The sequence below is a fragment of the Podarcis liolepis genome (assembly GCF_965112155.1).
Source record: "Podarcis liolepis genome assembly, chromosome: Z".
Classification (NCBI taxonomy): Eukaryota; Metazoa; Chordata; class Lepidosauria; order Squamata; family Lacertidae; genus Podarcis; species Podarcis liolepis.
This window is the reverse complement of record NC_139570.1, coordinates 4,076,539-4,090,563: the sequence shown is the minus strand read 5'-3', so window position 1 is coordinate 4,090,563 and position 14,025 is coordinate 4,076,539. Positions and strand designations below refer to the sequence as shown.

Here is a 14,025-nt window from a genome sequence, read left to right as displayed (position 1 = left end):
GAGAGGCGGGGCGGCGGCGGCGAGGAGAGGCCGCGCCTCCTGCTGCTGCCTGGCGCTCCTCCTCGCAGCCGGCAGCGCTGCCTGGGCGCCTCCGCGCGACTCTGCCTCGCTGGGTTTGGTCTCCCAGCAGAGACGGGTCACACGCGCACCTCCCTCCCTCCCTCAGCCTGCGCGGAGGGAGAGCCAGAGAGAGGCATCGCTCCTGCGCGGCGGGAGAGGGAGCAGCCGGAGCGATGCCCCAAACGAGCTGAATTCCGAGCGAGGGACTGAGGGGGGAGGGAAAAAACTTTCACTTTCGTGCGTCCCTCCCGGCGTGACGCTGCGCGCTGACGTCACGGGGCGGGGCTTTAATGGTGGTGTGCCGCGAGATTTTTTTTCAGTAGACAGGTGTGCCGTTGCCCAAAAAAGTTTGGGAAACACTGGCCTATTTTGCCCCTGAAGGTGCTTTTCCCTGTCAACAGCACCTCCGGGGACTAAAGGAACCTAGGAGCAGAAAAGTGGTTCAGAAGCCTGATATGGATTGGGAGCATGTTCCAGATCAGGGCCTCATGGCTAATTTTTCTCCAGAACAAAAGGGAGCATGCAAAGAATGCTTCCAACTAACATGTGAGTAACAAACATCATATAAATTTTAGCCACAGACTTACCCAGTATGGCCTGATCCTGCCTTCATCAACCTGTTTTTCCTGGCAGACATTTCAGACTACATCATTCCCTGCCAGCTCTGTTGTGCTAGACCACAGTAGTCCAAACACTGGTGACTTCAAGGTTGGGTTACTGCCATGTAGTAGAATGCTGCACCAAAATTGATGACAAGAGTGAGACCCAGTCAATATATAACTCCATTGTTCAGAGATCTGCACCAGCTCCCTATCTGTTACAGGGCCAAATTAAAGGTTTTACCATTATCATATAAAGGCCTCAACAGGTTGGGACCAGCTGACTTGAAGGATCGCCTTAATTCATATATACCAACTTGAGTACTTTGATCTGTGCAACGGGCACTTTTTCCCAAGTGCCACATGACGTTTGATTCAAGAACTAACCCTTTCAGTGTAGCAGAACCAACGTATCCAAAACTTGCCACCAACTGAAGCCAGTCAGGTGCCTTCACTGTATTGCTTTCAGTACCTCCTAAGAAGCATTTTTATTCAGGCAAGCCTATCCAGACAGGTAATCTTATGATGTATATTTGTTTTAAAACTGCTGGTTTTATTTATATTTGGATTAAATTCTTGTGTCAATTTTCCAATGGTTGATTTTACTTTTATTTTTTAATGTGCACTGCTGAGAGTTTTTTTGTTGATTAAGTGGCAATTATTGTAAAATAAATAAAATAAAATAATAAAGCAGTGGATTCAATGCTAGACCACAAAAGGAGGTGCCAGGCCCTGTATCCTGGTTGGAGTCCTGTGTCTTTTTAACAGCCAAAGGGCAAGCAGAAATCCGACAGGTGAGAATTTCTCCAAGTCAGGTAGAGGGGTTCATCTACTGGGGGGAAAACACTCACCCACTTATTCACTTAGAGCCATAGAACTTTCAAACTGCTCATTAGCACCAGGCGCAAACGTTCCTCTTTAGCCAGGCCTTTGGCTGACTGACATCCAATGCCCCTTTAAAATGTGTTGGGGTGGTATTGGGTTGCTCTTGCTCTTATTTTTATTGTGTATTTTATGTTTTTATATTGTGATTTTATCTTGTGAACTGCTGAGACCTACAAGTGCAGGGCGGTATACAAATTCAATAAATAATAATAATAATAATAATAATAATAATAATAATAATAAATGTGGGAGCAGGGATTATTGGTTTGTTTGTGTTCTTATTTTTATTATGTATTTCATGTGTATGTATTGTGATTTTATGTTGTGAACCAACCTGAGATCTACAGATCAAGGGTGGCCTACAAATTCAAGAAATAATAATAATAATAATTTCTGCTAAAGGGACATCTGCTCTGCCAGGGGGTGGGGGAGTCAGATTCCATAGTGTCTGTGTCAAAATGAGCTGCTGACAATCCCAGTGGAGTTTAACGCTCCTAACTCTATCCTAAGAAAACTCTTGTAGCGACAAGCAGACATGGAACCTGGTGTTTCATAAGAAGAGCCTGCTGGGTCAGGCCAAGGCCTCATCCAGCCCCCCAACCAGATGCCCTAATGGGAAGCCTGCAAGCAGAGTCTGAGCTCCACAGCTCTCCCCACCCATTTGTGATTCCCAGCAACTGACATTCAGAGGCACATTAATTCTGATAGTGGAGGGAGAACAAAGCCATTGTGTATCTGGTGGCCATTGACAGCCTAATCCACTTCCTCTGTGAATTTGTCTCACCCTCTTTTAAAGCTGTCCACTTTGGTGGCCACCGGTCCCTTTTGTGGGAGCAAATTCCACAGTTTAACGGTGCTCTTTGTGAAGAAGTGCTCTCTTTTGTCTGTCCTGCATCTCCATGGACTGCAGGGGAAGAAATAGCACAGTCATTGTGCCTTTGAGAGCAAGGTGACCGTGGGATTCTGCAGCTGTGTGTTTGTGTGTGTGTGTGTGTGTGTGTGTCCGGTATAGAAAGCGGGCCTGGAAGAATCTGCGGGATAGAAACACCTGCCCCAAGCCCTTGCCCTGCATGCTCATTGCTCCAAAAATAAGCATTTTAGGATCTTAGTCATGATTACACATTAAAATTCCCTGTCTAGTCACAAAGACACCTTGAAGAGACAGGAAAAAAACCAATGTGTTCACCACTCTTAAATTGCCATATTGACTGTGAGGCTGTTAAAAGGTTGTTAAGGCTAACTGTTAAGTGATCTTGTATATGAAGATTGTGCATGGGGTGTATGGAGTGTAAAGGGAAGGGGTACTACCTCTGGTGGGGGACACATTGTGCTCCTTTTGGGGTAGTTTGTTCACCTTTGGTCCCCAGCCTGCACTCTTCTCTCACCTGGGGCTCCTAGAAGCTGTCAGCATGAGACAGCGGCCACATCCCAGGAAACAGCTTCGACTGGCCAGCTAAACCAGGTAGCCGATGGGTCTCAAACCCTTGGTGAGTTAGGGACATGTGAAGGCAGATTGGATGGAACAAACAAGACCGAGTCCAAAGGTCAAGAAGGTGGTTTCTGCATGTGTTGTAGAGAGAAGTGAGGGGCAGGTGGGGCTTGTCCACCTGGGAAGGGAGCCCATCTAAGAGAAGGAAAACTCTGATCCTAAACCTCCGTTGCCTTGCAGGATATCTTTGGGAGAAGAAAATGCTCAGGAGTAAACCCTACACAAATCCAAAGTCCCTAAGGTGGTTGGATGACACCTTGTATACCTCCTTCTGGCAACTCTTGCACCCAGGCTGGCGCCAAATGTATTGCTCCTCCTTCCTTTGGACAACATCAGTGAGGCCAAAGGGGTGTGTGTGTGGTGGTCTTGTTGTCTGGGCAACTCAGGACCTCCATTCACACTGCCCAGGCTTGTGCCTTGAGGTGATCACTTTGGTGCAGCGAACACAGCGGTTTGAGTTTGACTTCACCCTATTGTCTCTCAGGATAGACGGATGCCAACAGCATTTGCAGATTGACACACACCGTGGGGGGGGGGGATGCCCCCTCATCTCAATATCTGCAGAAATGGGGAAGGAGAGTAGCACCCCAGCAGAAGGTTGGCTGAACCACTAGCTTCTGAGCATCACAGTTGCTATGGCAACTGCATCAGAAATAGTCTGTCAATCCCCATCCAAGTTTGCCTCAGGGCTGGTGGACCACATTACTCACATGGGAGGTAGGGCTCTCCATGCTCAGTGGAAAAGCTTAGCTACTGCCAACCCCCCTCACGTAGGGAGTCCCTTGACATGTGTGGCAGAGGCTCCTGGGAACACCTGCCTGCTGGCGTGGAAATTCTCCATTTCATTGGGATGGCAAGAGGAGGATCCCATGTCAGGGAAAATGCACAGGCCACCTCTAAACAGTGGGAAACAGTCTACTCTCAGAATAAGACACCACTGGGCCCTTCTGCCTCAGAGAAAATCAGAAGAGTCATGGAGAAGTTGCCAAAAAAATAATGAATGAATGAATGAATGAATGAATGAATGAGGGGACAGGAGAGGGTTGCTGAAGCAGTCATGGCAGAACATTTGAAGAGCTCCCTTGTCATATGAAAGGTGCATCAAGTCAGAAGCTGAGCATTGTATCACACACACACCCATTTCCCCCCACTTTTCTTTCTTCTATCATGGAATGCAAGGCAGCATATGTGTGCTTGCAAAACAGTCTCCCATCCAGACACTGACCAAATTTACACCTGCTTAGCTTCGGCACATTGATTGCAGGCCTTTAGGGCACTGGTCCTCAAGCTTTTTTCTCTGGGCCACACTTTCAGAATAAAAATTTGCTCGGGACTTGAGAAATTTATCCCTTGATGCTCTGGCTCTCAGTATCACTTGATGCTGTTGCTCTCATCTTGAAAATATTTCTACCCGTATTCTGCAAATGATAGATGGATAGATACTATACTGTTCTATATTACACAGAAATGTTTAAATGATTCTTTGATTGTCCTTGAATCTTCCTGCTACACTCGCTATCCTCTGCTACCACACCAGGGTGACATGCCGCAACCTTGAAGAACCACTGCTTTGGGGTCTGAATGGGGTTGGAGGAACTTGGGTCTCCCTGAGCCAGCAGCACCTCTGCACATGCATGAATATTTGGCAGAATAATGCTTGCTTTTGTAAAAAAAAAGAAAAAAAAGATTCTGGAGTGCAGGAAGCTGCCTTATATAGACGCAGAACATGAGTCTATCTAGAGTGGTGTTACTTACACTGGTTGGCAGCAGCTTACTAGAGTTTCAGACGGGACACTGGAGATGCTGGGGGTTGCACCAGGAACCTTCTGCATGCAAAGCAGAGGTTCAGTTGCAAAACTACAGCCTGGCTTCCCATTGGGAACAGAAGAGCAGAAGCAAAGAACTTCTCTGAAGTTTCTCCATAGGTAGCATCCACACAAAAGGAGTTCGGGAAATGTGCTTATATTTGCTCCACACACTTCTAAGCAACCTTTCAAGACTACGCAGGCTTCTCAAGGCAGCTTGCATTAAATAAGGACAACTTCACAATACGCAGAGAGCTCTGCAAGTGTTGTAAAAATCTAGCTCCAAAATGCTTTGCTCTTTCACAGTTTGTTAATATTAGACTGTTTAGCACATTTCTGGTTGAAGAAGCTGGGCTATTTTCATTGGCTGCCAGATGGGTGAAACCTGGAAGGGCTGTTATTATTAGGTACAAATTGAGTACACACCAGGGACTGGAACGCCTTGTGAGAAAAATAGACGAACACACACAAACCTCCAAGAGAAGTACAGTTAGAGGATACAGAATATCAAGCCAGGGGAGGGGGAAGCACCTCAATATTGTTCACTCCTCCTGCCCTCCAAAGCGACTGAACAATTCTCAGAGCTGGTGATTGTAGCATCTAAAGAGAAGCGTCAGAGCTCAATGGCAGAGCAGCTGCTTTGCATGCAGAAGGTCCCCAATAGCTGGAGTAGGAACTGGCAATGACCCAGATCCACCCAGTGGCCTGGCTCTTCTTCCCCTTCCCTCTCTTCTGCACTGGAGGACTCCAGAGCTTCAGTGAAAGCTTAGCCGGTCCTGGAGACAACACAGAGAGCTCCATAACCTGAACTTGTTTCAGAGCTCAGAAGGCCAGCAGCTTCCATTTGAGCTTGTTGTGAATTCCTGCTGGAGGTCCACTGCTTGGTGGCACAGAGTCCTCTTTGCCTGGAGAAGGTCCAGGGTTCAATTCTTAACCATCTCATGGTGGGTCTGGGAGAAACCCTTGCCTGAAACCTGAGAGCTGCTGCCAGTCAGGGTGGACCAGTGGCCTGGCTCAGGATAAGGCTGTTTCCTACATTCTCACCATCTTCCTAGCGGATTCTCAAGGATGCTGCTCCAGGACCAGCCCTCAACCTCAACCTTCAGGCCTCGGTTTGGGTTTTTGGGGCAGGATTTGATGATGAGTTCCCGGATGGAGTGTTGGAAGCTTCCGGAAGTCTGGACCCTTCAGGAGCAATGCTGACGCTTTGTCCTTTTTGTCTTGTTTGCTACCTTTCTGCTTCTGGACTTGACCTGCTTTGGCTGCAAGGCCCCCCCACCCCACCCGCCCAGTCTGTTTGGGCCAAAGTTGTATGCAGGGACCTCTACCATACAAAGACTAAATTCGGCAGTGCACTTCTTTCTGAGTCCCTGTGCTGCTCTCCCCCCCTCGTGGCTGTTCTGAGAACGTCAGCAATAAGCCCCTGGATAGAACCACAAGGGTCCTCGCTGAGCTGTTATTTGGGGGGACAGGTGGCTACTGAGAACAGGGCTTCCTTCAGTCAATTGCATCGCCTCTCAATTGGATTTCAAAGAAAGCTCCCCCCACCCCTTCTGTCCATGCCTGGTGTACCCCGCGCAATGTAGGCCTCCCTGTTAGGGCGCTTTGGTCTGTGCATGTTGGAGTGAGGGGTCTGGTGCCCGTGGGTCACCTTGGCAGGTGTAGAGTCCGGCTCTGTGAAGCTGGGAGCTTGTTATTGCTCACTTGTTGTTTGTGGTGGTCTGGCAAGGGCCAACATTGATGCTGAAATCCAGCATCGCCTGAGCTCTGCGAGTGCGGCTTTCTCCCAATTGAAGTGCAGAGTGTTTGAAGACCAGGACATTCACAGGGAAACCAAAATGCTTGTTTACAAGCTATTGTACTAACAACCTTACTGTATGCTTGTGAAACATGGACCACTTATCAACACCATCTCCAACTCCTCCAAAGATCCCATCAACGGTGTCTCCAAAAAATTTTACACGTCGTTTGGGAAAACAGGTGAACTAATATCAGTGTATTGGAAGAAGCAAAGATCACCAGTGTTGAAGCAATGATTCTTCAACATCAACTTCGTTGGATTGGTCTTGTTGTGCAGATGCCTGATGATTATTTTCCAAAGCAACTACAGTGGTACCTCGCAAGATGAATGCCTCGCAAGATGAAAAACGCGCAAGAGTTTTCTGTTTTTTGAGTCATTCAGCAAGACGAATTTCCCTATGGGCTTGCTTCGCAAGACGAAACGTCTTGCGAGTTCTTGTGAGTTTGTTTCCTTTTTCTTAAAGCCGCTAAGCCGTTAATAGCCGCTAAGCCGTTAATAGCCGCTATGCCGCTAATGGCCGCTAAGCCACTAATAGCCGTGCTTCGCAAGACGAAGAGACTCGCGGAACGGATTAATTTCGTCTTGCGAGGCACCACTGTACAGTGGTGCCTCGCAAGACGAAATTAATTGGTTCCGCAAGTTTTTTCTTCTTGCGAGCTTTTCGTCTTGCGAAGCACGGTTTCCCATAGGAATGCATTGAAAATCAATTAATGCGTTCCTAGGGAAACCGCTTGCCAGGCTGGCGGTGCGGAGAAGGGCTTTTCTCCCCACCGCAAGCCTTCAGGACAGGTACGGGAACAGAGGGGAAGGCGCGCAGCACTTTCCCTCTGTTCCCGGGGCTTGCGTGGGAGGAGGGTTTTTCCTCCCCACCGCCAACATTCAGAACAGCATTCTGAATGTTGGCGGTGGGAAGGAAAACCCTCCTCCCACCCCAAGTCTTCAGGAAAGCCATCCGAAGCTGGGCGGCGGGAGGAGGCGCCCCCCCCGCCCAGCATCGGAGCTTCGTTCTGATGCCGGGTGGCGGGAGGAGGCGTCCCCCCCCCCCGGCATCGGAGCTTCGTTCCGATGCCGGGCGGCGGGAGAAGGCGTCCCCCCCCCCGGCATCGGAGCTTCGTTCCGATGCCGGGCGGCGGGAGGAGGCGTTCCCCCCCCGCCCGGCATCGGAGCTTCGTTCCGATGCCGGGCTGCGGGAGGAGGCGTTCCTGCCCCGCTGCCCGGCATCGGAGATTCGTTCCGATGCCGGGCGGCGGGAGGAGGCGTCGTCCCCCCCGCCCGGCATCAGAGATTCATTCCGAAGCCGGGCGGCGGGAGGAGGTCTGAGGTCAGTGGGGAAGATGCGCTGCGCTTCCCCGCTGTTCCGGAGATTTCCCTATGGGCTGTCGTCTTGCGAAGCAAGCCCATAGGGAAATTCGTTTTGCGAAGCGCCTCCAAAACGGAAAACCCTTTCGTCTAGCGGGTTTTCTGTCTTGCGAGGCGTTTGTCTTGCGGGGTACCACTGTACTCTATTCCGAACTTAAAAATGGAAAGCGTAATGCTGGTGGTCAACAAAAGAGGTTTAAAGACTGTATCAAGGCAAATCTAAAAAAAAGTAGTATAAACACCGACAACTGGGAGACACTGGCCTGCGAGTGCTCCAGTTGGAGAACAGCCTTTACCAAAGGTGTCATGGGCTTTGGAGACACTTGAACTCAGGACACAAGGGAGAAACTTGCTAAGAGGAAGACACACCTGGCATAGTCACACTGTGATCAACTCCTGCCCGGGAACCAATGTCCCCACTGTGGAAGGACATGTGGGTCCAGAATTGGCCTCCACAGTCACTTACGGACTCATTGTTAAAACCGTGTTTATGGAAGACAATCTTACTCGGCTACAAGTGATCGCCAAAGAAGAAGAAAGAAGAAGGTGGTAACTGGGAGCAGGGCTTCCTTCAATGCACATTCAGTTGATCTCTTCAAATTGGTGCAAGGGGATGTGTGGGGCAGGGGTGCCTACTTGAATAAAATATTAGGGTGGGGCAGGTAAGGCCTGCTCCACATAAGCAATCACAAGATGCAGCACATGCATACCATATGAATGGCAGTGCCCCTCAAGCTGGGAGGGGGCAGTCTGCTCAAATATTTTATTGCAGGGACCAAAAGGACCTTGGCCCCTAGGACATGGCTCCTATGGTGTTGGTTAAGATTTGCAGCTCAGCAGTAGAGCTTTTGCTTTGCATGCAGAAGGTCGCAGGTACGATTTTTAATGGCATCTCCAGGCAGGGCTGGAGAGACTCCCATTTCATTTTTTTAAAAAAATCTTATTAATTTTCCACAAAAATATCTTTCCATATTTTGACATAAACTGTAAATTGCTTTATCTGTTGACTTATCGCCCTCCCCTTCCATGGTTTCCATATTTACCCTTAAATGCTGTACTATTCAATATATCCAATTTAACCTATTTGAATTAGAGAGATTCCTGTCTCAAACCCTGAAGGGCTGCTGCCAGTCAGTGCAGGAAACACTGAACTAGAGGGGCCTATGGGCTTGGAATGAAGGCAGCTTCCTGTCCCAGGAAGTGTCCTTGTAGCAGTGGGTAGTTGGCAGAGCCTGGGCTGCCCCCAAAGCTGCCTGCCTGCAATCCTTTCCCTATCCTGGCCCCCTTGCTCTTGAGAATCAGGGGCCACTCCTTCGGCCCTCTGGGGCTCCCCCTTCCCCGATGCACATAGGCAAGTGCCAGTCCATGCATGTGCAGAGTGTGTGCCCGGCTCCCTGCCTCTTCCCCCACCCCACGCCATTCGCCCGGTGCAACGGACCATGTGCTCGCTGGGAGAGGACTCAGCCCTCAATTCCTGGTTGCCATGGAAACGCCATTAGAAATTGCATTAAAAAGAAATGAAACCGGGAGCTCCTTGGCTGGGCACGAAAGGAGATCAGGGAAAGAGCATCTGTGCGTGCATGTGCTGAGGGACCCGGGAGCCCCTTTCGCTTGGGCTGATGCAAGAGCAGAGGGAGGGAGGGATGCAATGCTTCTGCCCCCCTGCTCCTAGACGGGCCCAACTGCACATGCCCAGATACATGCAGAATCCCCACGTTTGCTCCCAGGCATGTTTTGGTGTAGATGGATCTCTTGCAAGAAAACACAACAGCAGTGGGGGCAGCGCTGCTTTACTAAAGTGCAGTAGCTGTGGGGCAGGCAGAAACTCAACAGGTGAAGCTTTGCCCTAGGCTTGAAGGGGTAAAAAATGGGTGGAAGGAGCAATAATGTGGGGTTGCCCCTGGAGTACGTAGAAATGTTTGGGTCAGGGCCTTGAAAACTGAAATGTCTCTTTCTCCCATCCATGCAACCAAGTGGAGCGTCTCTCACTTCTCTCTGTGCTTCTAGGCAAGGAGCAATCTCTGGTCATTTTTGTGCTTGATGGGATATTGGGTCTCTCTCTGTGTGTGTGATGGGGTGGTTGCTAGGCAATCACAGGGCGCAAGGTATGCTCATTATTCATGTACTTTTATATATTTAAAAACACTTTTTAAAAGGTGCTTCCTATTTCTGGGCTTTGTTGTCACCCTCTTGCTGGGCGGTGGTGGTCCTCCTCGATTAGGCTGTTTTTAGAGCATATTGCTCAGTGGCACAGCATCTGTGTGCAGGAAGTCCCAGGGGTTCGATTCCCAATGAAAGCTCCAAGCACAGATGCCCTCTAGCTGGAACCTTGAACAGCCTCTGCAAGGCAGGGCAGGCGATGCTCGCTAGGTGGACCAATTCAGCCTCAGGTGGCTTTCTCTGTTCTCTGTTAAGTCAAAATGGTCTTCTGACCCCCTGACAAGGATGCGGGGCAATTCTGGGGAGCAGGAGTTGTTCTCTGGGGGCCCAGATGGACCCTGCTGCACTGCTCCCCACCCTCTTACCACAACAAAGAGCACGGGGAGCCATGGTCCTCCCCCCCCCACTGTGCCAACCCCTACGCCCCCCCAAGAAGCAGACAGGACAGCAGACAGCTAAAAATACCCCTTCCGCTTTATTTGGATTTCTTTTCCTCTGCGCAGGTGATTGACAGGGCCGCGTAAATACATTCTCAGCCAGAACCGCTCGCCTGCACCCCACCTTCCGCTGCTGGCTCTGAAAGGTACCCTCTGAAGCGGGACAGGGGGGCAGGTCAGGTCTAGAGCCCTCGTAAATGCCCTCTGCCCCCTGAAGTTGAGTTTGCAGCTTCCAAAGGGGGGGGGGAGGGCAAACAAGCGGCACCAAACCATCCCGGCTCAGTCCCCATGTGGGTGACCCCTGCAGCCTCCCCAGCCTCGGTGTCCCTCTGACCCTTGGGCGGTGCTCCTGCCTCTCCCTTAATCCTGCGCAGCCCCCGCCCCACCCCATTGCCACAAGCTGGGCCCAGCTCCTGCTGCCCAACGGCAGGGCTGTGCCGCCTCCACCACAGGACCCCCATTCCCCTCCCCAGACCTCCAAGACCCCACCCCACCGAATGTCCAAGCCCTGGTCCAACCATATTTGGGCTGTCTGCACCCCAGTCCCCCAGATCGGCCGGCGGCTGAGTTTCTGCCAGCTCTGCCAGAAGCACCCCCCACCCACCAAACGCAGCCCTCTGTGCCTTCCCTCATGACCTTGAGCACCTGGGTTTTGCAGTGGGCGAGGAAAGCCAATTGTGCGTCAACGCAGCACCCCTGCCATCTCCACTGCGCTGCCCTCCCCCCTGCCCAACCCTCCCGGTTGCTCCTCTCTGTGCCCAGCCTGCCCTTGGCCTCCTCCTTCTCCTGCCCCACCTAATGCCACTGAGGTCCATTGGCCTGATCCAACCCAAGAAGGCAAGGCGCTGGGGAGGCCAGGATAGGTGTGTCCGGCTGGCATGGAGCAGGGAGCGGTTGAGGGGGATGGGAGGGTGGGCTTGGCCAAGCTCCAAAAGGGGTTTGAAAACTACGGGAGGTTTGGCACAGCGGGTGGGGAGGGGAATGGGGCAGGCTGGCCAATGCAATTGGGGGGTGGGCAGCATGGAGGAGAGGCAGGAGGCGGAAGGAACTAGGCCATCCCTTGGGTGCCTCCAGGCCACAGGTTGGTTGGTTGTCACATACAGGAATGAATGGCTGCGGAAGGGCATATCAAAAGTACAAAAGGACCTGGTGGCCTGCGGGGGGCCACTGCTGCCCCAAGGGAAGTCTGGCTGGTTTCTCGGTTTGGCACAGGTCAATGCTGGCAGGGCCACGGGGGTGGGCAGAGGGGGGCTGCAGCACAGATGGGATTGGTGGGTGCATGTCTGTGTTTCCCAGTGTATGGGGAGGGGTCTTCTCTCTTTCTGTGTGTGTGTGTTTGTGTATTTGTGGCGTGTATGTGTGTGTGTGTCTAATTGGCTTTTTTATATCAAGAACACTTAAGTTTAAAATCTTTACAAAGGACAAAACACGGCGTCTTCCGTTAGTGTTTTAAAGAACTAAAGATCTGCTTAAAAAACGTCTCTTGGAAAGAAACAGACGGACAGGAAAAAAGTTTTCTCCACGACACGAAGGAGAGGCGTGAGGGTTGCGGGGGACGGGGCGGGGGGGGGGGGAGGAGAGCCACCTGGACAGCATCTGTTTGGGCCCAGCACCAAGCGCAGGCTACATATCCAGGACACAGCACTGGGGCTTTGGGCACCGGACTGCACCTGCCCAGGGCTCCCTGGCATGTGGTCCCAAGTCGCTGTCTCGGCATGGCAACTCAGCCCACGAGAGTTGTTTTCCCATGGCACTGACTGGTAAATCTCTAGTGGAAGGAGGGAATGGCAGGCAGGAGCCACCCCAAGGCCCACAGTTGGGGTTCCCCAGGCGGTGCCCTGTGGCTCTGGGGAGGTGCCGGGAGGGGCCTCCAGCAGGCTCAGAGGGCTCCCCGATCCCCTCCTGCACAGTGTCTGGACTCGGGAGCTGGGAGCGAGGCGGCTCTGGTCGCAGTTTTTGGCCCCCTTCTGCTCGGCCAAGACCCTTGCCGGGCCTCCAGGAGAGTCAAAGCACTTGATACAAACGAAATCCCCAAAGGGCGAGTAGTCCAGGGACGCTCGCCACACCTTGCGGCCACTCCCCCCTCCCCCCGGCAGTGCCAGGTCCGGCGAGGGCGCACGGGGAGTGCACGGGTGCTTGGGGCAGGCTATACCCGGGTGGTGGAGTGTGAGTGCGGGAGCCCAGTACTGCTGAAGCTGGCGGCGAAGGTGTTGTAGGGGTGCAGGGTCTGCAGCCCCACCAGGGAGTTGGGGATCATCGTGATGGTGTTGGGCGTCATGAGCGGGATGTCGTCCGGCGAGCGGCGAAGGGTGAGCGTGTAGTCGGGCAAGGCAGCAAGGCGCAGGGCGTCATGGGGGGCCTCACAGTCGCCGTGGTGCGCCTGGTTCGCCTGCAGCGATGGCATCTCCTCCTCTGGGGTGTGACCGATGTCGTTGGCGGCGCTGGCGGCCCGCTGCGGGCTGGGCTGACGGTGCGTGTCCTGCCGGCGCTTGTCCTTGCGGTAGTAGAGGGCGGCGAAGGCCAGGACGTTGAGGAAGAGCAGCGAGGCACCCACAGCGATGGTGACGCTCAGCTCGGTGGAGTAGTCCCGGGGGTTCTCCACCAGAAGGGTCCCCGCCCCGTCCTGCTCCGGGTTCCACTTCTCCTGTGAGCCCTCGCTGGTGTAGGCGGTGGAGATGGCTGGGCGCTTGGTGCTCCAGGCCTTGCCATTGGGCCGGCGGGTGATGTGGGAGTTCTGGGTAGTGTCGGGCGGCGGCACCTTGGTGGTGGTGGAGGTGTAGTGGAACATGTCGTGCAGGTTGTACAGGTGCGGCACCAGGTGCTTCCAGAAGGCAACCTTGGTGGCGCGGTAGTGATCTCGCACGCGCGGCTTGAGGCCGATGTGCAGGTAGAGCTGGTCGCGGGGGTTGTACTTGGACCACGCCACCTCCTCAAAGCGGTTGGCCTTGGTGTGGATGAACTTGGTGTCCTGAGGCACCGGCTTGTTGGGGTCCCTGGAAGTGTGAGAGAAAGAGGGAACACAAAGTCAGCAACGTGACTTTGGACAACATTATTATTATTATTATTATTATTATTATTATTATTATTATTATTATATTAAATTTATGGACCACCCTTCATAAATGGATCCCAGGGTGGTTCACAGAATAAAATACAAGCTAAAGCACAAGTAAATACGGTGATTAAACCAAAACAATAACACACACACCCTCTCACAGATACATTTTAAAAGACTGTCAGATTTTTATTTATTTATCACATTTATATGCCACTTTTTCCTCCTCGGGACTTCAAGGCTCCTTCTCCTGCGCACCTCATCCTGACAACAACCCTGTGAGGTAGGTTAAGGTAAAAGATGCCCAAGGTTGTACCCAGTGAGCTTCACGGCTGAGTGGAGATTCGAACCCTGCCCTCCCAGATCCTAGTCCAA

General features: G+C 52.1%; 1 protein-coding gene across 6 annotated transcripts in view; it reads right to left on the bottom strand.

Moving 5' to 3' along the window:
- Positions 1–10,614: 10,614 nt before the first annotated feature.
- Positions 10,615–14,025, bottom strand: part of NLGN3 (neuroligin 3) — a 63,694-nt gene continuing 60,283 nt past the window's right edge. For all 6 annotated transcript variants that reach the window (XM_083486364.1, XM_083486359.1, XM_083486362.1 and 3 more), the window contains one exon: positions 10,615–13,588. In XM_083486364.1, the coding sequence (XP_083342490.1) occupies positions 12,742–13,588 (847 nt within the window). In that variant the 3' untranslated portion in view covers positions 10,615–12,741. The remainder of the gene's footprint in view (positions 13,589–14,025) is intronic.